We start from the raw sequence: 27,369 nt of genomic DNA on the forward strand, positions 1-27,369 counted from the left end.
ATAAAATCTATGTGTAAAAATAACTATTGCAACGTCTGCATGCTGATAAAAAAAACAATGTTCATACTTTGGGTATTTTCCAATTCCGTCACTAGGTTTCCAACCTCGAAATATAGCTAAACCAAAGACACAAATTATTGGCACTTTTTCGTAATCTTCTAATGTGCTCTATGTAGAAAAAAACAATAATAATGATATACAATTTTACACAATTGAAATATGTAGTAGTTGACTTTGAGGCATCTAACCTGCTTACAATTCTATCATGCCCAGATATTATATTCCAATAGCGGAATAACTGAAGGCTCTTTCTTTCTTTCTTAATAAATTATATTTTTGTTAGAAGAAATTTATTTATACATACATTTGATACATTTTTATTATACATTATAGAGCAGTGATAGATATTAAAATAAATGTGACGTCTCGGCTTATGGATTTAGGGATTTCTAGGGGAAATACTGAAAAGGACCAGAGCGTCGATATTTATTTCTCCACTCTAGGTATCCTAAGGTCTAGATTGAAGTTGCTTTTCTTTAGTTTAAGGGGTAATCTGCATGCACCGATTATACCCCGGTATGGCAAGAGCCGTTTCTGCCTTATCATGGGAAGTTAAAAGAATAAATCTTTTTTTATCTTAACATTTATTTTTTTTTCGAAATACAATTATTAATGATTTTGTTAAATAACCGGTCGATGGTTTTATTTGGGGGGTTTTCGCCCAAGACTTCCACTTCGGTATCCGAAGTGGTAAGGTCTATCGTTTCCACTACTCGTGGCGGACGATGAACGGTAATGAAGTGCCCCTTCTGAATACTGAGTATTCGGGGGCCTCTGGGCTTAGTTAGATGGCCCAGGCTGCGGGTCTTTCGGGGAGGTCTTTTCGGGTGCCCCGAACGAGCTGAGAGAAGGAGAACTCGGAGGTTGATTGGTGGCTGCTTTTTCTGCGGCGATGAGATCTCTCAAGCGCCGATAGATCTCCGCCCTTTCGCGCCTTTTCTTCCCGCCTCTATACTTTTTTCTCCATACCATCTAGAATCATAATGGGTAAATGCAAACGATTTTCATCGAGCTTGCACTGTTAAGCAAATGATTTTATGAAATAAGGGAGGAAATTGTGATGCGGAAGGTATGTCTATTGTTTTTGAATTACATGGATCGCAGACGACCGTTCAGATCGTGGTGCGGCTATGCATCAAAATATCAATTAAGCACATTACTCGCAGACAATTGGAGAGAAGGGAAAATTGTAATGCAGAAGTATGCAGATCGTGGTTGAGTTGCACGTATTTGCAGACAATCCTTTAGATTGTAGTGCAATTGTGCAGCTGCGTTTCGATTATGCACATACTTGCGGACAATTTTAGGGAGAAGGGGGAATCGTGGTGCAGTAAGATGCAGACGATTGTGAGAGGAAAGAAATTAAATTGCGAAATGCCAGGATTCGTATTTAAGATGGCGAGTATTGCAGACGACCCTCAGGTCGTGATGCACTGTTCGCAGCGAAAATCGATCCCTCACTATTGAGCAATTAATGGTTGAAATAGGAAAGGCTTGATTTGCAAAAAGTTAAGATTTATTAATTAAGATGGCGAGTAATTGCAGACAACCCTCAGGTCGTAATGCACATTTCGCAGCGAAATAACAAATGTGTACTGTAACACGGTAATTTCCGGTCCGGAGAGCTCGTCGGAAGCCAGGGTACGAGTATAAAGAAAACCGAGACTTGGGTTAATCGAAAAATAAAGAATTTATTAATAAAAGTAAGAAAGAATATCTAGTCGAAATAATACACTTAATCTAACAAAAGGAAGATATATACAGAAATAAACTCAAGAATAAATTGTCACGAAAAACGGCTATCTGCCGTGAGCTGGATTCCCAGGGAACGCTAGTGCGGGTCGCTTCGGGACTTATCCTAGGTAACAGGCCGTGTCGGTTATACAGGTCTTCGCGGGTTACAGGACGGGCCGCTCGGGCCGTGTCGGACGCACGGGCTTCGCGTTCGCGAGTCGGCGGCGCGGATTACAAACCAGGCCGTGAGGGCCGTATCGGACGCACAGGTTTCGCGTTCGCGAGTCGGCGGCGCGGATTATAAACTAGGCCGTGCGGACCGTGTCGGACGCACAAGCTCCGCGTTCGCGAGTCGGCGACGCGGATTACAAACCAGGCCGTGCGGGCCGTGTCGGACGCACAGGCTCCGCGTTCGCGAGTCGGCGACGCGGATTACAAACTAGGCCGTGAGGGCCGTGTCGGGCGCACAGGTTTCGCGTTCGCGAGTCGACGGCGCGGATTACAAGCCAGGCCGTGAGGGCCGTGTCGGACGCACAGGTTTCGCGTTCGCGAGTCGGCGGCGCCGCGACTTAATTCAACCGTGCGTCGGAACGCCAGGGCCGTGTTGGCGCGAAGAAGCGAGAGAGAGAGTCGGGAGCGCCCGAGTCTCGGAGAGGTCGGTGTCGAGGATGGCCGGGAGCGCCCGGTCAAGAGAAGGCTCGGGAGCGCCCGAGTCTCGGAGATGTCGGTGTCGAGGATGGCCGGGAGCGCCCGGTCAAGGGAAGGCTCGGGAGCGCCCGAGTCTCGGAGATGTCGGTGTCGAGGATGGCCGGGAGCGCCCGGTCAAGGGAAGGCTCGGGAGCGCCCGAGTCTCGGAGATGTCGGTGTCGAGAACGGCCGGGAGCGCCCGGTCGAAGGAAGGCTCGGGAGCGCCCGAGTCGTCAAGAGCGAAGTCGGTTTCGGAAGCCGGGTGAGCCCGGTCGAGGAAGTCTTGGGAGCGCCCAAGACCTGGAGGATCGGATGCTGGGGTGCTCCCCAGCGCGGAACAAGGTGCCTCGTCTGCGCTCGAGGCAGCTTATATACCCGTGGGCCCGGAGTGGGGCCCCCACTCCCGAGCGGTCGGGTGGCGGTGCGCGGTGTGGGCGGTTGGGCGGCCCATGTCGCTCGTTGCGTAGGTCCGCGCTACTCGCCGCGGGCGGCTGGTCGGCCCGCGCTTAATTTAATCGTGGACGGGACCGCGCGATTAATTCGGGCGAACGGTGGTGGTCGCGGCGCGGGGTCTGAAGTATTCGTGGCCTCAGGCCACAGTACTATTAAGCAAATGTTAAGGAGTAAAAGAGATCTGATTTGCAAAATGCGAGGATTTGTATTTGAGATGGCGAGTACTGCAGACAACCCTCAGGTCGTAATGCAAGCTTCGCAGCGGAAAAACAAATCTGCACTTTTGAGCAATCAGGTTGATAATTTATTCAGGAATAAAGGTATGGTTAAATACAGAAGAGGAAGAGAAGAACGACTTAGCGTCCAATATTAATTTTACGCTTTGATCATTCTCTTTAAACTCCAAGGGCTTGTAGATGTACCAATAACTAGTTACATCGATTTCTCTTTATTACAAAAAGGGTCAGGGTTGGAAATGAGGCTAATTGTTTCAAGATTTAAATCAACTTACTTTAGTTTTATTGATGAATAAACGCAGCGCCTTTACAAAGGTAGGTTGGCTCGGATGGTCCACGCAGCGTGATTACGTTTACAGCTGTAGAGTGGAAACGTCTTTGTAACCCTCGGGTGGCTTCCAGGGTTCATACAGTTTGATTATTACAGAATTTGGAAAATTTTTCGTACATGTACTATTTATTAATTTGGGGGGTTTCGGTCCCCCTAGCGCTGATAGCGGTGCGATTGAAACCTGTAGCTCTGAATGTTATTGTTAGATATCGCGAAACTATGCGTTCCTAGAATTGGCGACTGATCTAATGCCGTGTGAAAGTTTATTCCCACGCGATTTAAGTTTTAAGCATTCAGAGTCACAGATAAATCTTGCGGGTGTATTAGAATAATTATTTATAAAAATTATGCAGGTACATATGAGAGTAGACACGTTAATATTCTTAAATTCAATGTTGCAAAAAGAAAAAGATATATGCGCTCATATGTACGTGCATTTACAATGGCCGACATATAATTGCGACAAGTAATTTTAACAATAATTATCGGTGCGCTTATAATTATCGCAACGCTGCGCCTGTGGAACGGCAGCTCGGCGGACAAGCATGGTTGCCCATTAGCCGTTAGGAAGGCGCTGAATACATGTACTTGGGTGCTCTCATGTGGTAACATGAGTGGTCTCTTTTCTTAAAAGTAATTTAGTATTTAAGTAAAATATCCTTAAATAGGATCGTTCGGTATTACTAAAAGTATTAAATTTGGTAAACTCTAAGAAAAAGTGGCAGTGCAAGCGAAAGTAATACAGATTTAATATTACAAAATTCAGTAAGTGATTGCCAATTTCTACAATCGTTAAATTATTAAATTATTGAATTTAGCTTACTCCACGTGTTCCTAGAGTTTTAACAATAGAACTCTTTTCCTTTAGCATTCAATAGTCAGCCAGAGACATCGGGTTAGCCGTAATGTTTATCATATGTCAGCAGGTAGAGCGTGGCGCCTCCATTTTGTATATCTCATAAATTAGGCAATTAGGGACCGCGTGTGCGACTCAAGGATCCGATATCTCGGGCTGTTTATTGTTCGCGCTCTTGACTTTTGGCGCCTTCTTGGCTGGTCCTTTGTTCATAGTTAAAGGAAAAATACTTATTCTAATAATCTATGATTATTTGGCGGAACGCTTTGCATTTTATCAATTTAATAGAACAGGTTTTTTAAAAGCGCGAGAGTATACGGCGGTATAAGAGAATGAGTCGCGCAGCGGCTCATAAATTGTTAATATATATATATATGGAAAAATTATATTCTAATGTAATCAAGTTCTTTTAAATTGACATTATGCGTAAATATTTTAGGATGTCGCTGTATGTTCCGTTTTATCATTAACATATTGGTTATTATTCTTAAAGTCTACCATAGATTATTTCTTACAGAGAGGGACCGTCTATCCAAAAGACCAGGTTGAGAATCCTCATTTTCATGCTATTGATCGAATCGATTCTACTAGGATCTAGGAACTTTTTTTAGTGGAAATTTTAATTTCTGACGTCACAAAAAATATAAATTAGAATATTATAGCTAAAATCGTTAAAACACAAAGAAGCATTAAAGGCCTGCAGATAAGGCAGATATATATAAGATGTATTAAATATTTACCTCATATGCGATAAATTTTCGATTTCTCTCTTTCGCAAGTATCTCCACGTTCCACGTGCTTCTTAACGTTACGTTCTATTACGTTTACGTTTTTCTTTGTGCATTGACCCAAGTTTAAGTATAAGTGCGGCTTAAGTTTAAGGTTCGTACGTAACGTAACGTAACGCGTTTATGGAAAATCTTGTGCGGTGCGCCTTATGCAAAAGTGTGTGCGCTGGCCTTTAAGTCCGTTACGTCGCTATTGTGCGCCGAGCCTCAACTACGCGAAACAAAAGTGGCTTGAGTATATGGCACCGACTGGGGAGGAATCCGCAGAATGGCACGGATTCGGGCCAATATGACGCCATTTGCAGTTACTAACTTTACCCCGGCGTTTTAGTGCCACTACAGGCCTTCACTGAACGCGTAATACGTAAACTGTAAGCCGTACTACATAAGCGCCATCACACACGATTGCCGTAACGTAAACTTCGACCACAATCCACATACTTATTATTATCAAAGAAAGATCGCAAAGTGTTGTGTTGCTTATTGTATTTTTTTTATTTTAAATATTACGTTTAATTGTGAAAAGTAAGTAAAGCGTTTATAACAATATATTTAAAAAAGATATGTTATGACATTTTATAATTTCCATTGTAAACTGTGTATTTATACTTTTTATAAAATTATTTTTCTATTCAATTTTTAAATGCAAAAACTACTTTTAATAAAAACATCTAAGTAAAATAATATTTATAATATTTATGTATTAATTTTCTTCTACTGCGTACGTAAACATTTTATTTAATGAGCAGTATTTATGATCGTTCATTGTATAACCTTCAATGTATAACCTTAAAAGATTTAAAACTGTGTTAAATACGTAAGCGCCTTTATCACACACGAATTTACTGAACACGTAAAACGTTAGAATTTTGTTCTTACAAAATTTTTCACCGCTACGGATTACATCTTGCGTAGAAAAATGTAGAGGGGAATAGTTGACTCTGATTGGAGGATTTTTTTACGGATTACGTATTACGCGTTCAGTAAATTCGTGTGTGAAGGCCTTACTGCCACTTAAGGGTGAACAAGAGCAACAGTAAGCCTCTGGCGGCCGATCGTGAAGCACGAAATTGTATTTTCCATTTTTCGGCCAAAATACTGAATAAATGTTAATAAATTAATGATATTTGTGCTCAGGAGAATTAACTACAGAGTGCTACAGAGCGATTTTTTTAGATTTAGGTCAAAATAAATTTTTTATGAAGGTGGAGATAGGTGCATCTAGTGGAGAGCACAGGTGCAGTCAGCCGCCAGCAGTAATTGATTTGTTATAAATTTTTGACGGCCTAAATGCAAAATCCGGCTCTGTAGCACCCTGTAGAATGACATTGCGCATATATTGAGACCGAAGTTACGATAAAACATTATTTACTGGAGGCAGAAAATGGAAAATACGAATGGTGCTAAAGTGCACCTCGTGTGGTGCATTTACGAATTCGTATTTTCCAAATAGTTTGACAAGGACAGATTGATTATCATTCTGTCTTCGTCTTACGGTGAGCGCGTTGGACTCACGATGTAGAGATCATGAGTTCCCGACATTTTTTTAAATTAATTTTATTACATTTTTAAATATTTTACTTATAAATGATTTTTTTTATTGGCATTATTTATTTAAAAAAAATTAATTTGTGCTGTAAAAATATAATTATTCTACTTTAATAAATATATAAAAATAATAAATATATAAAAAACATATAAATTTTTTAAATATTTATTAAAGTTGAATAATTATATTTTTACAGTACAAATTAATTTTTTTTAATAAATAATGCCAATAAAAAAAATCATTTATAAGTAAAATATTTTAAAAATGTAATAAAATTAATTTAAAAAAAAATGTAGCTCGACGGGATTCGAACGCATGATCTCTACATCGTGAGTCCAACGCGCTCACCATAAGACCAACCGAACACTGTTTATTGATGAGTTAAGTTTAAAGTAGATAACGCGCTCGCATAATTTGTTGTAAATTTTCCAAAAATTAATAACTATCTACGGCTAATCTTCGACGCGTAATTTTATATTTTCCTTACTTGCTACCACACAAAACTCGATTGGCAGTTGACAATGTCTCCTTGTTAGTGACGCGTCTGTAAATGTTGGAAAACAAGGAAAAAAAAAGATTTTGAACTGATTTTCTTAGATAAATTATAATTCGCACAATTTATTAAAAAAAAAAAAAAATAAACGAAAATGTATTTCCAGCAGCGTGACAGAGTTTATTTGGCACCGCAACGAGCAATATTACATAATTTTTGATAAATTTTTAAGAAAGGGGTACACTCATTTCTCTTGCGACGTTACTGCTTTCTGGCCGCGAGAGGCCAGAAAGAATTTTCAGGTGCTAGCTCTCGGCTAAAACGCTATGTTGGAGGAACAAGGAAAAGAGAGTTGCATTCATCCTTCTCTATCCTTCCTCTCTTGCGGTGCGTCCACGCGAGCGGTGCAATCGTGTGAGTACGTATACAAACGTATACCCACACGATCTGACATCGGAATTTCACATTGTCGCCGCGTGAGGCCCCCAATATCAATTCGGAGTTTGGCCGTCACTCCTGTTCACCCTTAAGGGGGTCCTGGAGCCGTTCGCAAACTTGCACGGCGTCGGTATGACAGGCCAAGCGCAAATTCCGTACCGTAACGTGGCGACATCTGGATTTTCAAAATACGCGTGCATATAAGAATAACAGACAGGATCTTTAGGCTAAGGTTCTGTCTAAGGTAGTAGTAAAATTTTGAAATTTATGTTACAAATTTTTTTATTCAAAAAAAAATTAAAAATATATAAATATAATATTCGTTTTATGTAGCACTGCGTGAAAATAATAAAAAAAAGAAAAGAAAAAAAAATTAAAAAAAAAAAGAAAAATAATAAAAAAATTAGAAAAAATTTGAAAAAAATTATATTATAATAACAAAATTAATTTTTTAAAATTTGAAAATATAGAATGAGCCCCTCCAACGCCCATTCTCGTGAAACGCAACCAAATAAAATTTATTCGTCTCTCCGATGCAATGCTGGCATTTATATCACCAGTGTCGTCGCAAAACAGATGTATCTCATTCTTATCAAAAACAGTATCATCTGAATCGGCGTTTCTGGTTTTTTACTGTACAAACGCAAGCATTTTGAGACATTTTTTCCCCATAAGATATTTGAAGTTTTATTATTATATTTACTTTCTTATTGGGAAAGGCAGCAGTTCGTTGCCTTCTATAACTGTCATAAAGTGCTGTCTCATACACTTTACGTTTTTGGAATATTTTATGTTGCACGGATTATCTCCTAAGGCAACTGTTGTGGCAAAAGCAGCTGCATAAATGCCACAACTTATAGCGTCAGGTTGCACATCAACTTTTTCAAAAATGATGTTGCATTGCCTAACTGTGGGATATCGGAGACGTATGTAATTTTTCTCCTTAGCAGCCAAACTGTCGTATGTATTATTACACATACTGTCATAAATACGAAGTTTGATGCCATCAAAAAATATGCACCGCCAGTGCATAATTTCTTTTAAAGCATCAAACTGCACAGGATGGCTGCTTTTTCCACCGATAAATTGCAAGCTCAGGTCACCCTTAGTAGCTTCTATAATATCAGAATATGACTGATATTGTACGCTTTAAGTTTCGAAGGGAGTGTTTTGTCTTACAACTTGTAAAAATGAATTTAGCGATTCATCATTTAATATTTCGTCAGATAAGACATTCTTTCTCACTAACGAAAGAGGAATAACAACTTCGTCTAAATTAAATTTTCGTCTCTTTTTATCCTCTTTAGTTAAGATGTATTTATAAATTTTACTAACATATACAGGGTGTCCCAAACATACGTAAACAAACTTTTAGGGTAGATAGAACGTTTAAAAAGAAAACGAAAAGTCCTATACTTTCCTGTACAAATGAATGTTTAGACGTTTAGGCTAACAAGTCGATGCTCTTCCTTGCATTTGTTTTTCGTGGATTGCCGTGTGCCTCAGTCCGTCGACGCCGTGTATGCTATAGTCGGCGCATCGTCATAACGCGATTTTAGTCTAGGGCAAAACTGTGATAATGTATTTTACTTCAAATGATTACACGGATATGCTGATTTGCTATGGCATAGCCGGGGAAAACGCAAATCAAGCAGTTCGTATTTACGCTGAACGTTTTCCTAATCGAAGACGTCCCACGGTGGTAACAATTTTAAGGTATTGAAATAGTAAACACCTGTCAATAAATAGTAAAGTTATTAACAATGGTCAATTCTTAATAATTTTATTAAAAAAAATTTTTAGATGCCTTTACCGTGCGCGAGAAACGGGTACTCTAATCGTACAACGACGAAACCGTTTACAATACGAGGGCGTCATACGTCGCAATGTACGTATTGACGAACAAGTGTTAGAAGAGTTTGACGAAAATCCGTCGACAAGTGTACGCCGTGCGTCAAATAATCTTGGAATTCCACGATCTTTGGTGCACCGCATTTTGAAAGAAGAAGGGTTGCACCCGTTTCACTATCAACGGGTGCAACAACTTCTGCCGCGCGACGAAGAACAGCGTACGGCCTTTTGTGCAGGTAAGTTCATTGTTAAAAGTTATTAATAATTTTAATAATTGTAATGTTGGAATATAATAAATATTGGAATATAATAAATATTGGAATAATATTTTTCGAATAAAAATATTGGAATATAATATAATAATAAATGTTGAAATATAATAAATGTTCAAATAATGAACTTACGCAGTGTGGTTAATATAATATATTTGAATATATATAAAGAGAGTGTTAACAGTATAAAGGCTCGAGACAGCCTGACGGTCCTGCCGAGCGAAAGACCGCATAAAGCGCATAGGGAGAATATTCTTATCTCCCCTTGCATCCTCTTATCTTAGAGATACATAATAATATATATATGTCGGTAGTATAAGGAAACTACATTCTTTAATTTCTACAAAAATAAAATTGTAAATTAAATATTTGTAGGCTTTCTCGCCCAGTGCCGTAGAAATCCATTGTTTTACCAAAAAATTCTCTGGACAGACGAGGCCCTTTTCACACCGAACGGAATATTTAAATCGAAAAATTTTATTTTTTGGGCTAATGAAAACCCACATGCTATCCGCGAAGGAGCGTTACAGTATCGGTGGAAATTAAACGTGTGGGCTGGCATAATAGGAGATGCAATTGTAAGTATACTGTGTACGTAAAAAATTGTTTATAATATTGAAAAAAATGTCTAATATTTTTATTACCAATTTTTAGATCGGCCCGTATTTTCTTTCTCCTAATTTAAATGGGGAGATGTACGCCAATTTTTTAGAAGATATCCTGCCGAATTTGTTAGAAGACCTGCCACTAGAAACGCGGCGGAATATTATTTTACAACAAGACGGCGCACCGCCGCATTTTGCTCGTCGCGTGCGACAAATCTTAAATATACATTTCGCGGATAGATGGATGGGTCGAGGGGGGGCGATAGCGTGGCCAGCACGTTCTTCAGATCTGAACGTGCTGGATTATTTTGTGTGGGGCCACATTAAAGCTCAAACAGAAAACATGCGTGATCGTACCGTTGAAGAGGTTTGCGAAGCAATTATAGCGGCTTTTGGGACGATTACGCCTGAAAGACAATTTTTTTCTCAAGACAGAAAACGAAAATTATCTTATCTCGCGATATACTTCTATCCTTGTCTACCCGTATAAACACGAACGCGTGCAAGAGAGAGAGCGAAGGTGCGCCTATAATAATTCCTTAGCGTTCACTCATGCTTTCTCTCTCACACTCACGGGTCGCGAGCGAGAGAGAGCATGAAAACGCCCCCCACCAACTTTTCCCCCGTCTTCTCGCTCCTTTCGGCGTTCCGCGTTTCACGTACGCGATCCGCGGTGAGGCCTCACGCACACTACCCCACCTCACGCACGGGAGCCGCCGTCGCCGCAGTGCGACAGGCCATTATTGCCGGTGACTGTACAATGTATTTACAGCTTATATACAATTATGTTTTAATTCGTTTAAATTGCACCCACTGGTGCTTTACAAAAGATTGGCGCTTAACGCCTTTACAGTTTACGTTCCCTGTACGAGATGTGGGGAGCCGTCAGGGTCACTTTGATAGTGCCCCACTTGTCATCTCCTGGTAACAGTGGAGGCTCTGCTTTAGATGATGAGGTGGTGGCCCAAGGGTCGTACTGGGTACCACTTTCAGTCACCACGGGAGCGTGCTGTATCGTTCTCTCTGTAGTGCTCGGTTCGCACTGCACTCCTCGCTCTATCCGCACCGGTGGTGTTGGTGGGATAGGCGAAAGCGGGCCCGCGGTTTGGTTCCAACGCGGGCTGGTATAACGCCAGACTCTGATGTCTCCTGGAGCCAGGAAGATCCTCGGAGGTCGAGTCAAACTCGGTGGAGTGAAGTTGGCAAGCTGCGATCTCCACTCCAACAGTTGAAAGTGAGTATGTCGTGGCGGTTTCTTCAGCCCGGGTGGTCGGAGTATGCCTGCCAGCGGCTGCTGCGGCGGAAATACTTCCACAGATAATATGCGGGGAGTCCTGGCCTCTTCCACAGGTGGTGACGGCGGGCTCTCAGGTACTACCCAGCAAACGCAGATTTATAACGTCAATGTTGTAAAAATATAACGGAATGTAACACGCAATATAATTTGTACGCTATTTGCAACCTCCATGTTAGTTGTAATTTCCCACTCATAGAAAGTTATATTTTTGTCTCATAAATATAACATGCAACTTAAATGTTACATAACTATCACTGCAGTATATACCAACTATATTATATTAATATAACAGTTACTTAACTTGTAACTCTGTTACATTGATGCAACATGACTGTTATCTTGCAGTACCATTAATCTACGAATTTTCTTTCGCACATACTCTAATTTCAGAAAAGGTCTTTAAATTAATTCTAAGAGAAGCAATCTCTGCAGTTGCTTCGCTTAGAATTAATTTAAAGACCTTTTCTGAAATTAGAGTATGTGCCAAAAACATATATATGTATTAACATAAGTTGTAAATGTTTAAACAAATTTTATTATATTATTAATATAAATTGTTTTACAAAATTCTTTTTTGTAATACATTTTTTTTATATATAAACGCAATAATAAACAGCATATAATAAACGGCAAAGCATATAATAATCAGCATATAATAAACGGCAAAGCATATAATAATCAGCATATAATAAACGGCAAAGCATATAATAATCAGCATATAATAAACGGCAAAGCATATAATAAACAGCAAACTATATAATAAACAGCATATAATAATCAGAATATAATAAACAGATTTTGTGGACTTTACTTAAAATATTTTACGCATAACGCTAATTATTTTCGTCATTTCTATCCTTTATTTTGTCTTCTCTTTCCTTCCTTTGTTTTGCGAAACGTAGCCATTCTGCTACTATACTATCAAACTCGGCTTCTGTTAAATGATCATGCCGTGAAATTAGTTCTTCTGAAAAAAAAATAAAACATTAATAAAATGTAAAAAATATTCGTATAGTTTATTAGTGAATAATTACATACTTCGACTATTTTTTATTATACGTAAATCACCAATTCGAAAATTGTTTCGAATTCCTTTCATAGAACATAACATTGCACATTCATTTGTTAATATTTTTTTCATAACTCGATGTATATTATCCTTAGGATTGTTTCCTCCTGTTTTCCGTAAATATTCCTTCTGTAAAAATAAAGTATTTTTGGTAAACAAATATTTTTTAAATAAAACACAATTGCTATAAAATGTACTTACGAACTGAACAACTGCCTCTTCAGAATTTTTTAATAATTCCTCAAATTCCTTTATGCGCTCCAATGTGTCAAGAGGTAAAAATTGTGTAATTAATCCGTCATTAATTACAGGATCTAATCCGTTTCTTTTTATAATGTTTTCTATTTTTTGCAACCGTTGTTTTATTTCTATTAATGTTATGTTTGTCGTTGCCTGCAACCTCAGCATTTGTTCACATGTCTCTATAATAAACCATGCACTCTTTAAAATTTATATACAAATAAATAAAACATAATGTAATTAAATTATTTTATAAATTAAATATTACAAAAGAATTAAACAATATTTACGTTTTATGTTCCAATTTTTTTGTCCTCTATATTATACTCCCGGATATTGCAGTCTCCGGAATACAATTGTCTACTGAAACATTGCAATTAAAAATTGTTAGATTATGCGTGTTTCATATACACGTATGTATACATAAATACACAATATATGTATTAAATGAATAGTTAAGTACTTACTGTCAAAAATTACAGGTATGTCTTGAAGCTGTATATTTTCTTTAGGTGGTAAAATTAAATTTTTCTTTTCTAAAAATTATTTTATTAATTAATACAAGTATTAAATAAACATAGACAAAATTATATATCATTTTGTGTTACCTTTATGTTCACTACGGCTTGTACTTGGTAGTGTCAAAATATTATAACTGTTCGCAAAACTTTTTTGTTGTGGCAAAGTTTCATTGCGACTTCTTTTTGGTACTGTACCAAATGTGTTATTATTCAATCCAAAGTTCTCGGGACACTTTGGTATAAAAGATCCAATATTACTTGAAGACAAATCTCTATCTCGAACTACTTTTCCTGGAATAAATAAACTCTGTTAAATAACATTAATAAAATTCTTTTAATACGCCATACGAAAGTATGTGTTCTTGCCCTAATGCGTTCTGTTTTGAAAATATCTTATAAAAGTAAATAAAAAATGTACCTTTTATCTTATATTTCTGAGATTCAACAGAATCACTTTCATCATCGTTACTAACGTCACTGCTATATCGGCTATATGGAATGTGTGACCTTTTTCCTCGCCCAAATTGTTCTTCATCAGTAGTTTGATAATTTGCATCTGTCGCATTTTTTCGAGCCGATTCTAATGAAGCTGTAAAAAAAAGGAAAGTAATATAATATCTTCAGTTATTACTTAAAATTTTTAGTGTAAGTTTTAGTGTAGTTTTGTGTAGTTTAGTGTAGTTTAGTTTAGTGTAGTGTAGTTTAGTGTAGTTAGTAAGTTTTAGTGTAGTTTTTTAAATATATTTAATAAATAAATATGTTATAAAAATAAAGGTAACTAAAAAGTTAAAATACTTACAACAATATTTTGTTAATTCTACTTCATGTAAGCTCCACGTCATTGTATTTGGACTTGTATAATTAGTTATAAAAGTTGCGGCATTTGCGTTTCGTGGCGGCCACCAACATTTCATAACTTCACCCTCTTTAGAAAGCCAAGCAATAGGAATTTCAGAATAAGAGCAATCCGACAAAAATTTAACTACTGCGTAATTTTTGTCCACAAAATCCGTCATTGTCTGAGACATATCTGTAATAAATTATTTTACTGTAAATATGTATAATATTGTACTATTGTTTTAAGTTAAAAAAAACAGAAGTTTTCTTTTACATGTGGAACCCTGTATATATATGAATTCATATCGTGTTGATATATTTATTAACACGTTACGACTACATATTATTTTATACATATACAGGGTTTCTCATGTAATAGAAAATTGAATTTCAAATAAATGTACAAACATTACACTCACCATTCTTATCGTTATAGATGAAAATTATGTTTTTTTTAAATTAAAGACAAAAGAATAAAAAAAAACATGTAATACTAAATCTTATTGTACAATGTATTTAGTTATTAAAATGTAAAATTGGTATTGCCACATATTTATTATTTTTATCAAAACATTTTATTTTTACGCACTTTCTTTGTATATGTGTTGCAGGAATTTTAATAACATTAAAAGAATTAATATCTGATATCATAAATATTCCAAGCTTTTTGGAAGGACACGGTGAAGTAAATACAGACTCAAGATTTAAGAAGGATTGCGCGCGAAGATATATATTTCCGTGCTCTTCCAAAATTTCCAAAATAAAAATGACTGACATATCATGTAATAAAGCACAGTTATCAGATTTGTTATTAGCAATTTTAAAAGTTTCAAACTGAAGATAAGAAATTTCATTATTTTTGGTATAATTGACAATAGGATATTTTTTTACATTACAAGGTTGAATTGGAAGTTGTGACTCTTCAAATATACGGTTTGCTAATTCCTCTAAAGGTTTACCTGACTGATGTAATTTTTGCTTAATTTTTTGCATATAATTTTCAAATTTGAAACAACTAAAGTTGTCTAACGAACCAAATATTAGTACATCGTCAGCAAGATGAATGAGATTATGAACGTTATACGATATATATTCATAACCATACATATTGCCATAATTTGAAACAAAATGTAATAATAACGATTTTGCATAATCGTTAAATGTCACGCACAGTTGTGGATCAATTAATATTCGTATAGCAACACTAAGGCAAAGAAAGTGATTGTAATAAAGTGATAATACGGATTTCATAATTACAATACCTGTATAAAGTAGAAATTGTCTCAGTTCTGTGGCTTTCCACCTATCAATGTCTTCCATATATCTAGGTTTTCTTGCAAATTCCGATGGAATATATGGTTTAATTATTTCCGTTAAATGAAGCGAAATTGCATTTACATATTCTTTCGACAATCGAAAATTTTTTTTTCCTCTTTGCCACAATTGTATTAATCGTTTTGTTACACCTAAACACACAAGGTGCATATAGTCCAAAGGAATTTGCGACACCATACTGATAGGAAGTTTCTCTAAAATAGAATTACCAGTATGATGTTCGGGCTGAGTACGATTTCGAAATGAATTATCAGTACGTAAAGTATTACAAGTTTCCAAATAAACAACCGATCTGATGTAGTCTCCTTCTTGAGTACATTTTGAACAAGAAAAATAACCTGAATGGTTTGTTATATCCCGAGCCCTTAGCAACAGAGGCTCGGGAATAACGTCGGAATGTCGCACGCGCGCGACCATTTAGCTTGATCGGCAGAATACCGCCGATCAAGGTAACCCGGCATTTCCGGCCGGGACGCGAAGTCCGAGGACAGTCGCGGTTGCCACCCGCGATTCCGCTGATTGCTATGATTTTTGGCATAGCAACAGTAGGAGATATATAGGGGCAGCCGCGGCCCGGACAGTCAGTCGCTAACCAGTATCTCGCGTGAAATCTTTAATTAAACGACAAGTGTAAAAAAGGAAGAAAGAAATAAAGAAGTGAGCAAGAATAAACAAAGAGGCGACTTTATTTCCTAAATATTACAAGTATCTCCGGAGAACGAACCCCACGGCACCCTTGCGGTGCAAAATTGGTGGCAACGGTGGGATTTGCCCCCCGGAGTTTAGTCGCCCTTGTGTCGTCGCCTTCCGTCTATTGGGCGTCCGACTGATAGTGCGGGACCTCTGCAACAAACAAATAAAAAATCTGTGAGAATTCAACTTATGAATGAGAAGATAGAAGAAGACCACAAGCAAGGGAGAGCCGGACGTGCAACCTGAGCATCCCCTGACCAGCGTAACTACGAGCAGCAGCCACGCAGATAAGCAGCCACGCAGATAAGCAGCCACGCAGATAAGCAGCCACGCAGATAAGCAGCCAAGCAGACCGAATACGAGATAGAGAAGCGTACGAGCAGCCAAGCTGAGAACATCGCGACTCATCAGCTATCAAGCAGCATGCTGTTACCGGCGTTATTGTAAGTTAGTTATATACAGGGTGTCCCAGATCAGTGGACGATGCCGTAAATAATAGGTAGATTTAATCGAATTAATACGAAAAGTCCTTTACCATTTTGAAAAATTCTCAATAGTTTTCGAAAAAAAAATTAAAATATATAAAATTTATAAGCGTAAGAGCGACAAGAAAGCTGCGCGTGAGTGAGCGCGACAGGCGAATGACTAGAAATGGCACCGTCGTCTGTCGCGCTCACTCAGCCCACGCTTCCTCGTCGCTCTTACGCGTACATAAATTAATTTTTTTCTTGAAAACTATTGAGAATTTTTCAAAATGGTACAGGACTTTTCGTTTTAATTCGATTAAATCTACCTATCATTTTCGGCATCGTCCACTGATCTGGGACACCCTGTATATATATATATGCAGGGCGAAAAAGCGAATAAGATTGTATGTACCGCGGCGAATTCTATTTACACTGTCACACGTCGCGCCTATCGTGGTTGAACGGCATTACCGAGCCCGAAAACCTACAGCCTATCTTTAAAAGAATTCCGTGTAGGCTAACGAATCAGACGCGAAGTTTTATCCGCGAAATAACGGTAGACGGCGAAATCTTGGCCCGCGATAGCGCGATTTACGAATTCACGAACGGAATCTCTCTCCCTGTACCCATGTATTCGGGTAACGCGAATTTCGCGAATTACCGAGAAGCCGAGGAATCCGGTAATCAAAGTCGCCGATCATCAATAGGATCACTAGTGAGCGAAATATTTGCACCCGAAGACCAGCGATTTGTATTCATGATGACCGATAACGGCGAAAGGAACGAGCCCTCGCTCGCAAGCGGGGAAGGCGCGAGAGCGCGGACCTCACACGGCGAAAACTCCATCATTAACACGGAACCCGGCGCCAACACAAATACAACGCAACCGCAGTGTCGACACTCCTCGCCAATCTCGCGACCAGGCGGCACGACGCGCGACGACGCGATGCTCACGATACTCGACGCGATATCACTGACCGCAACGAGAGTAGAAAGATTAGAAAACGAATATCTCGCGCAAAGATACGGCGCCAGGCTCAACAGGACGGCGGACTCCTTGCAGCAACCCGTGCCACCCCCGAGACGGCCCCAAAGAGATGTGCGGCATTCTCTCAACAACCCGCGGCAATACTTAACACTGCAAAACGCAATCGGATTTATACCCTCGTTCGACGGGAGCGAAAACAACGTTAAAAAGTTTATTAAAGCATGCGAATATGCGGCGCGAAAAGTAGACCCGGAAGACGTGGATGAGTTATTGACGGCTATACTCTACACAAAACTTACGGGACGAGCGCTCTCGCGATTCGAATCAAAGCAAATTCTAAACTTCGCGCAATTCATACGCGAAATCGAAGAGGGTTACGTGCAGCGACGAGGTACAGCCCATCTCCAGCTGGAATTCAACCAGCTACGTCAGCGTACGGGAGAAAGCGCGCAAGCATACGGAACCCGAGCCGACACATTAGTAACCGAGCTATATGACGCGTTGAGCGAAGGCTCCAGCTACACGGCGGACGAAAAACGCGGGATATGGAACTCGCTCCAGAAACAAGTGCTGAACAATTACCAGACGGGTCTGCTGCCGCATCTGCAGACAATCGTCCGGTCTCGAAACTACAGGACGCTACAAGAAGCGATAGCAGGAGCTGCAGCGGAAGAAAGGCAGCGTAGCGCACCCCTACGCGCATACAACGAGCGAGCGTACATCGAGCGAAACTTCCCGCGCACCCCGGCAACCCGCCCCCCCCGTACCCACATGCAACAGATGCGGGAGGCAGGGGCACCCGGGATTTCTGTGCCGCACCGGCAGGTACGCGCCCAGGTACGGTTTGCCCAGAGCCGAATATACACCGCGCGTTAGTACCACGGACAAATTTTGCAATTACTGCAACAAGCCATATCACACGCGCGAAGAATGCCGCAAGTTAAAAAGGGACAGCGAGATATCGCAAGGAGCACGACGCGATAACCGAGCTCCCCCGCGAGCACCCCGACGGACGACCACGGTACATTCAACCTTACCGGAGGAGAGAGCGAGAGCGCCTACGAGACAACCGACACGCGACGACACGCGCGTAGATAACGAGGCACGTTATGAGACGCGGCCCGCGCGAGATTATCAAGTGTCGCATATCTCAGACGACAACAAAAATCGTCACTTGGATCTCGTCACCCTGCCCGTATTGCAAGCCACGGGCGGGAAAATGACGTTCTTGCTGGACACCGGTGCTGCTATCACCCTCGTCAAAGTGGGGAAGCTGAAGGGCGATACACCGATTTATACTGAATCGATGGCCCTAACTGGTGTGACCGGACATAAGGCGCAAACAATAGGAACAACTCGCGTGTTAATTTACTTGCGAGACAGTACGATCTCGCACGTTATGCACGTGGTGCCCGACGAATTTCCCATCGCATACGACGGGATACTAGGGATGGATTTCCTTAAAGCGCAACGCACCGCATACGACGTCGAGAACGGGCTTCTGATAATTAACCGCGCCGCGATCCCGCTACAACCGTACGTACGCACGACGCTACCACCGAGAAGCGAAACAATAATACAAGCCGTCACCGACAGCAACCAGATCGGAATAATATATGCCGATGAACTTCAACCCGGCGTGTTCATAGGCAATTGTCTAGTGGCCCCCGAAAATAATACTTGTGCCATAAGCATTTTAAACACACGAGACACAGCCGTGCCATTCCATACACCCGCCGTACACATAGAAGCGGAGCCACAATTGTGCACGGTCAGCGCGCTCGCGTTACAAGATAAGCCAAATATAGCCGCAGTGCAGCAGCGAAGAGAGCAAGTTAAAAAGCAGCTTAGAATCCAACACTTGAATAAAGAAGAAAAAGGTGAATTGCTAAAAATCTGCGAAAGCTTTTGCGACATTTTCCAATTGCCAGGCGACCCGCTTTCCTTTACTGACTCTGTCGCGCACGAAATTATCACGGAAAAGGAAAGTAGGCCAATTAGCTGCCGCCCTTACCGACTGCCCGAAAAACATAAGGTAAAAGTACGGGAGCAGGTAAAGAAGATGCTCGATGAAGGAATTATAAGAACCAGCGCAAGTCAGTGGAACGCACCCATACTAGTGGTCCCCAAAAAAGCCGACGCATCCGGAAAATCGAAACTAAGAATAGTCGTCGATTTTAGAAAGCTAAACGACATTACAATAGGCGATTCCTTCCCTATTCCAAATATGACCGATATACTCGATCAACTCGGGCACGCGAAGTATTTTACGACCCTGGATTTGGCATCAGGATACCACCAAATCCAGATGAAGGAAGAGCATAAACAGAAAACCGCGTTTTCTACACCCGAGGGACATTATGAATTTAACAGGATGCCTTTCGGACTTAAAAATGCACCGGCAACATTTCAGCGCATGATGAACTCGGTCTTATCGGGCCTACACGGTATCAAGTGTCTCGTGTATCTAGACGATATAGTCATCTACGGATCAACGCTAAAGGAACACAACAAGAGACTCGAAGCCGTCTTCAAACGTTTACGAGAAAATAATTTAAAATTGCAACCGGACAAGTGCGAATTTTTACGAAAGGAAGTACTATATCTCGGACATCTAATAACCGAAAATGGAATTCGACCCGATCCCTCCAAAATTTTCGCGGTAAAAAATTTTTCGGTACCAAAAAAGTTAAAAGACGTACAATCATTTATCGGATTAGCCGGATACTATAGGAAATTTATAAAAGACTTCTCGAAAATCGCGAAACCATTGACAACGCTCACGAAAAAGGACGAAAAATTTCGATGGGAAATGGACCAACAGAATGCGTTCGAAATATTAAAGGAAAATTTAACCACCGCACCGATACTTAAATACCCCGATTTCACGCGCCCGTTTATCGTCACAACGGACGCCTCGGATCATGCAATCGGAGCCATCCTCTCGCAAGGGGAGATAGGAAAGGATCATCCGATTGCATATGCAAGCCGTATATTAAACAAGGCCGAAAGAAATTACAGCACGACAGAGAAGGAGCTACTCGCGATAGTATGGGCGGTGAAACATTTCCGACCCTATATCTATGGAACAACATTTACGATTGTAACAGACCACAAACCATTGATCTGGCTGTTCAACGTAAATGATCCTGGGTCCCGCCTGATAAGGTGGAGATTGAAACTCGAAGAGTATAATTACAAAATAGTCCATAAAGACGGGAAGAAGAACACGAACGCGGATGCGCTTAGCAGAAACCCCCCGCAGCAAGAAGAAAAGCTCCCAATATATGTGCTAAAAGAAAAGAACACATATTCAACAGAAGAAAAAGCGAAGCTCTTACATGAATACCACGACACACCAATAGGCGGACACCAAGGCATCACACGTACACTACACCGCATCAGATTACAGCATGAGTGGCCAGGCATGCGAAGAGACATAGAGGAATACATAAAGAAATGCGAACAGTGCCAGAAAAATAAGTTATCAAAGAAGACAAAAATGCCGCTAATAATCACAGACACGCCGACTAAACCGTTCGAAAAATGCGCCCTAGACATAGTAGGACCGCTACCGATAACGAACAATAATAATAAATACATTCTAACGTTTCAAGACAATCTCACGAAATTTAGTAAAGCGATCCCTATCCCGAACCAAGAAGCCGCGACCGTAGCAAAAGCGTTCGTGACTTAAATAATTTTCGAACACGAGATACCGGAATACGTTCTTTCCGATCAAGGAACAAATTTTACGAGCAGTATTTTCAAAAACATTTGTAAACTACTACGGATGGAAAAAATACAAATGACTGCATATCATCCGCAAACTAACGGCGCACTCGAACGATCGCATCGAACACTGGCCGAGTACCTACGACATTACATCGACGAAGATCAATCCGATTGGGATGAATGGTTGCCATATGCAATGTTCACATATAACACAACCCCGCATACGGCAACCGGATTAACCCCCTTCGAACTTATCTACGGACATCGTGCTACATTACCGACAGCACTGAAGACCGCGCCGAAAGAAACGTATTCATATGACGACTATGCGAATGAATTACGCGAACGATTACGGGCCTCCAACTCCCTCGCACACGATCACGCGAAAACCGAGAAGGAAAAAGCGAAAGAAAATTACGACAAAGATTCCCGAAAACGCGAATTCAGAGTCGGAGATTCCGTTCTTCTTTACGACGAAACGGTTCGACGCGGCCGGTCCAAGAAATTAGATGCGCTGTGGATAGGACCGTACATAGTAGTACAAAAGCATAGCGATGTTAACTTTAGCATAAGAAAAGGCAGAAAAATAATAAAAGTGCATGCGAACAGACTAAAAGCGTTCATAGAACATTAAGTATAAGCAAAAAAAAAAAAACAAATTAGACAATAAGCAAAAAAAAAAATGTATATATACTTCTACTTACCAATATAAGCCCCAGGGATAACAGCCACCTGCCGCTGTTCTAAATCCCGCGTCGTCTGCATCACCAGGCACGGCTCCCGGCGGTGCCAGAGATAGCGCACCCGATGTCGGGCCCGCAGCCCTACACAATCAGAGCACACCCTTGGCCGGAACGCCAAGTAGCACTCCTCGCACACATAAAAATACTGCTGCGAATCCACTAAAAACACAAAAAACAATACTGAACTTCACGAGCATACATACAACATATTTATAACTTTAAGCAAATTAACAATTACTTTCTATCTTCCTTTTCTCCCTTTTTTCTTTTTTACAAAAAAAAAACAAAACAACAAAAACCGACTTCAAATTAAAGTTACCGTCACGACTGTCAGAGACTTACTAACGAGACGAACAAAAACTTTGACGCTAAAGCCGAGAGCGAATTTTGATAAACCAAAGCTCCAAGAAAGTAATTGTTATCCGTGCATAGAACCCTATACCAAAGATAAAAAGTACGTACTTTTAGCCGACGCTGCATCTTCATTCCCACGATGAAGACGACCCGCGAACTCACACACCTATCCAGCACGATATGCTAACACCTTTACACACACATACTTAACCAGTGAACATTTCAGATTAACGTTCACCACCGCGAAGGGCGCAATCGAAGCCGCACCTTATACAATTACACAATTCACCCACGAACCCGGATTATATTATGAGGACCACGGACTTCTCCATCTATCCGACACGACATGGAAATTAGTATTAATAATAAACATCGCCGACTTTGAAATTAGATTTAAAAAATTACAAAACCAAGTCGACGACGCGGAAAATGCTTGTAATAAACTACATGAAGCATATAACGGCGAATTATTAAAAGAAAAATGTCATAATTTAGCAATGTTGGTTACAATGCAAAATAATAAACTAATAACCGCATTAGATAGATTATCCGCGACCTATGAAGTCCAACATGTTAAAAGAGGTCTCATAGATTTAGTAGGCACAGTAGGAAAAACTTTATTCGGCATAATGGACGCCAACGACGAAAAAATCATCCAGGAGCAGTTACAACTGCTAATTGCGAGCCAGCAAACGACTCAACACGTAGCGAAAAATCAACTTAAAATATTAAACGGTACACTAAGCCATATACAAGAATTAGAGATTAAACTCAAGCAACACGACCGCGTCTTAACGAACGCGACCATCCTCCTAAGTCAGCAGATAGATAGAGTAACGCGGCAAATGGAGATGATGGAACACCTTAACACACTAAGAATACTCGTGACTGACCTACTGACTGACATACAAGACACCATCGACTTTATCTCCTGGACAAAAAAAGGCATCATTAACACACGGTTATTACCGATTGACAAAATCATAACAGAGCTACTACACGCAACGATTCAATTACCCGAAGGATCACAATTCCCGTTCGATACCAATCCTAAAAACTGGAATCAAATCGAAAAATATATATCGATTACAGCACATTACCGCGATCACAACGCTCTGATGATAATTATTAAATTTCCAGTCGTCACCGATACGACATACGAATTAAAAGCAGTCATACCGTTTCCCGTTTATGACCACGCTAACATTTTCAAAACAATTAAAACCGCGCATGAATATATCGCGTTAGATAAAGAAAATAACAAATACATAACCTTAACCCGCGATAAAATTAATAATTGTATCCGCGGAAGTAAAAAACTCATATGCGAAAACAATTTCGCGACGTACCACATATCAGATAACGCACCTTGCGAAGTCTTAGCACTCACCGAGCCGGGACGTCAACCCGAGAAATGCGAGACCCGCCATATCATATCTAATGTTAGCATATGGACAGCACTAAACGAGCCCCAAGCATGGCTATACTCGACCGCGTCACAGACCATTGAACTACGATGTAAACACAAGCCGAGTAAAAAAATAAATATAATCAGATCAGGTAAAATAATACTAAGGGACGCGTGCCAACTAAATACAAACGACCTCACAATACATTCGAAAACTCTTCTAGGAGAAAGCGATATTAATATTTGTATACCAACATATAATATCACTATGATACCAATCAAAGATAGAACCAACATCGCTAAAATTACGTCACAATTAAAAAACATACAAAGAGAACCAATTGTACGAAATAAAAACGAACTACTACAACTAAGCTTAGATTTAAACAAAATGCGTTCCGAACTAGATAATAATAATGTTGCGGCAAGAACAAAAACAATAATAATATATTCCGTAGGATTAAGTACAACATTAACCGTATTAACTGCTATTATTATAATTATTACTATAATAAGAAAAAAATATTGTAATAAAAATAAACTATAACTAATCAAAAAAAAAAAAAAAAGAGACGTATCACAAGCTCAACGTCTTCTCCCCGAGGGAAAGGGAATTTGTAAAAGAAAAAGGCTTGAACAAAAAACGAAACATTCAACCCTTTTTCTTCTCCCTAGGGGGAAGGGATGTTATATCCCGAGCCCTTAGCAACAGAGGCTCGGGAATAACGTCGGAATGTCGCACGCGCGCGACCATTTAGCTTGATCGGCAGAATACCGCCGATCAAGGTAACCCGGCATTTCCGGCCGGGACGCGAAGTCCGAGGACAGTCGCGGTTGCCACCCGCGATTCCGCTGATTGCTATGATTTTTGGCATAGCAACAGTAGGAGATATATAGGGGCAGCCGCGGCCCGGACAGTCAGTCGCTAACCAGTATCTCGCGTGAAATCTTTAATTAAACGACAAGTGTAAAAAAGGAAGAAAGAAATAAAGAAGTGAGCAAGAATAAACAAAGAGGCGACTTTATTTCCTAAATATTACAAGTATCTCCGGAGAACGAACCCCACGGCACCCTTGCGGTGCAACAGGTTTTTTGTGTAAGTAATAAACGCTCTAGCAGGCACATCACATATTATTGCGCCAATAGCAACAGTATATTTTATATTATTAACAGTTATACCATTTTGTAAAAGTACATTAAAGTCATTTATAAAATCAATTAAAAATTGATTTGCATTTTCTGGCTTGCACATGCCATGATACACCCCGATAATAAATGGTAATGTGTAAACATGTATATCTTGTAATGATCCCATAATGGGCCAAAATTGACTTGTAGAACTTTTACAAAGTGGTAGACCATCTACATTTATATTTAATGTTACTTTATTTCTCTTTATAAATGAAGAATACATCAGAATTGATTTTTCAAGACCAGAAATACCAAAATGAATATAATAACCCTTGCCAAGAGATCGAATGCGTGCAGACACATTTCGTGGTGTTCCAAGTACAGATCGAACGTCATTAGGTAATTTTGTGTAACCATTTCTTTTAAGAATACAAAGTAATTCATTTGCAGCGCAATGTGGAATGTTACGATTAATTATAAACGTACGTAAGTCTTTCAATAAATTTTGCTGTTTATTAGAATCTGATAATGATACTTCTTCAATTAGAATTGAAGAAGTATCATTATTTAATTCCACATAATTAATACTATTTACATCTAATTCTATACTACTAAGAGATAAATTATGAAATCTATTATCAAAATCAACACTATCTGAATAAGATTCGAGTTCAGATGGTAGTTCATTGTTACATCCTACAATAATTCTATTACATTCTTTATATGGCAACACTGATTTTACAAAGTTTGAATTTTCACATAAATTATAAGCACGATTAATTAATTGATTCTTTCGTCTTTTAGAAATATATTGTACGTCCTTTGGCATATCAAATGTATAATTTAATTCCACATAAGCTGAAAAATGCATTGATACTTTTAGTATTATATATATATATGTCAAAGAAAAAGAATTACCTTTTATGCAACTGGTGGAAAAGCACGTTAAAAGCAGTGCTGTGCTAATTATAATTAATATTACAAACGTACTGCACATGAAGCCCATGGAAATTATATTTTAGTATACGTAACGTAAATACAATCTGAAAAAGAAATAAAAATAATTATTCAATGTGTTAACATACTCGTATAAAGATAAAAGGCTATCTTCTTATAAAAATTGAAAACATGCACATTCAATGCAACGTTGTACTAAATATTGTATTGAATGTGCAAGATCTCAACTTTTATAAGAGGTTAACCTTATTCGCTATACAAGTAGTTATGATGAAGTACATATGCAACACGTACTGGTTTCGTTGGTTTCATTTAACAGCAGCCTTTTATGAGAATTGTAGGCAAGCACGTTGAACACACTGCTGTGCTAATTATAATTATGCCAAACGTACTGCACATGAAACCCATGGAAATTATATTTTAGTATACGTAACGTAAATACAATCTGAAAAAGAAATAAAAATAATTATTCAATGTGTTAACATACTCGTATAAAGATAAAAGGCTATCTTCTTATAAAAATTGAAAACATGCACATTCAATGCAACGTTGTACTAAATATTGTATTGAATGTGCAAGATCTCAACTTTTATAAGAGGTTAACCTTATTCGCTATACAAGTAGTTATGATGAAGTACATATGCAACACGTACTGGTTTCGTTGGTTTCATTTAACAGCAGCCTTTTATGAGAATTATAGGCAAGCACGTTGAACACACTGCTGTGCTAAATGAAACCAACGAAGCCAGCACGTGTTGCATATATACTTAACCATAACTACTTATATAAAGATATGATACGCAAATATAACCTGGAAAAGAAGTAACAATAATTATTAGACTAATATATATATATATTTATGCTAAAATGATAAGGATTACCTCGTATAATGTATTAAACGTTGCTTTCACACCACCACGTTGTGCACACGTATCGCACAGATACCGGAAAAGGCGGAAAACGAGAAGATAGCATGCGCGCTGCGCGCGGCGTAGCTTGCAACTAGAAGTTTGTTCTTTTCAACTGCACTACTAGTGTACACCATTTCAACAGTGCAGCCATAAAGAATAAACTTTATAATATCTCGATTGTTACATATAACATCAATATATTATTAAAATAACAATTGTTATACAAAATGTGACATTGTAGTTATATAATTGTTCGTTCATAATAACATACAAATAACATAATAATGTATTTGTTACATTACTTTGTTATATTGTACATATGAAATAAAT

The 27,369-nt window shown here is 39.2% G+C and overlaps 2 protein-coding genes across 2 annotated transcripts; both read right to left on the bottom strand.

The window, feature by feature from the left end:
* Nucleotides 1–12,483: 12,483 nt before the first annotated feature.
* On the bottom strand, nt 12,484–14,541 carry LOC139109733 (uncharacterized). The gene is made up of 7 exons (XM_070669030.1): nt 14,280–14,541; nt 13,899–14,069; nt 13,568–13,771; nt 13,427–13,495; nt 12,921–13,141; nt 12,689–12,848; nt 12,484–12,617 (listed from the first exon to the last, which is right to left on the bottom strand). Exons 1-7 carry the CDS (start codon nt 14,506–14,508, stop codon nt 12,484–12,486), a joined length of 1,188 nt encoding a protein of 395 aa, XP_070525131.1. The 5' UTR covers nt 14,509–14,541.
* Nucleotides 14,542–14,833: 292 nt separating this feature from the next.
* LOC139109740 (uncharacterized) lies at nt 14,834–26,168 on the bottom strand. The gene is made up of 3 exons (XM_070669043.1): nt 26,162–26,168; nt 25,126–26,029; nt 14,834–16,016 (listed from the first exon to the last, which is right to left on the bottom strand). The coding sequence occupies exons 1-3, from the start codon at nt 26,166–26,168 to the stop codon at nt 14,834–14,836; spliced, it is 2,094 nt and encodes a 697-aa protein (XP_070525144.1).
* Between the last annotated feature and the right edge of the window lie 1,201 nt (nt 26,169–27,369).

Source organism: Cardiocondyla obscurior, linkage group LG02, assembly GCF_019399895.1.
Source record: "Cardiocondyla obscurior isolate alpha-2009 linkage group LG02, Cobs3.1, whole genome shotgun sequence".
NCBI lineage: Eukaryota > Metazoa > Arthropoda > Insecta > Hymenoptera > Formicidae > Cardiocondyla > Cardiocondyla obscurior.

Coding starts and splice junctions, on each gene's coding strand:
- LOC139109733 (XM_070669030.1), bottom strand. CDS start 14,508: ATGTCTCAGACAATGACGGATTTTGTGGACAAAAATTACGCAGTAGTT. Junction 14,070..14,279: donor AGAATTAACAAAATATTGTT/GTAAGTATTTTA, acceptor TTTTTTTTACAG/CTTCATTAGAATCGGCTCGA. Junction 13,496..13,567: donor AAGCCGTAGTGAACATAAAG/GTAACACAAAAT, acceptor AATAATTTTTAG/AAAAGAAAAATTTAATTTTA.
- LOC139109740 (XM_070669043.1), bottom strand. Junction 16,017..25,125: donor ATTACTTACACAAAAAACCT/GTTGCACCGCAA, acceptor TCTGTTGCTAAG/GGCTCGGGATATAACAAACC.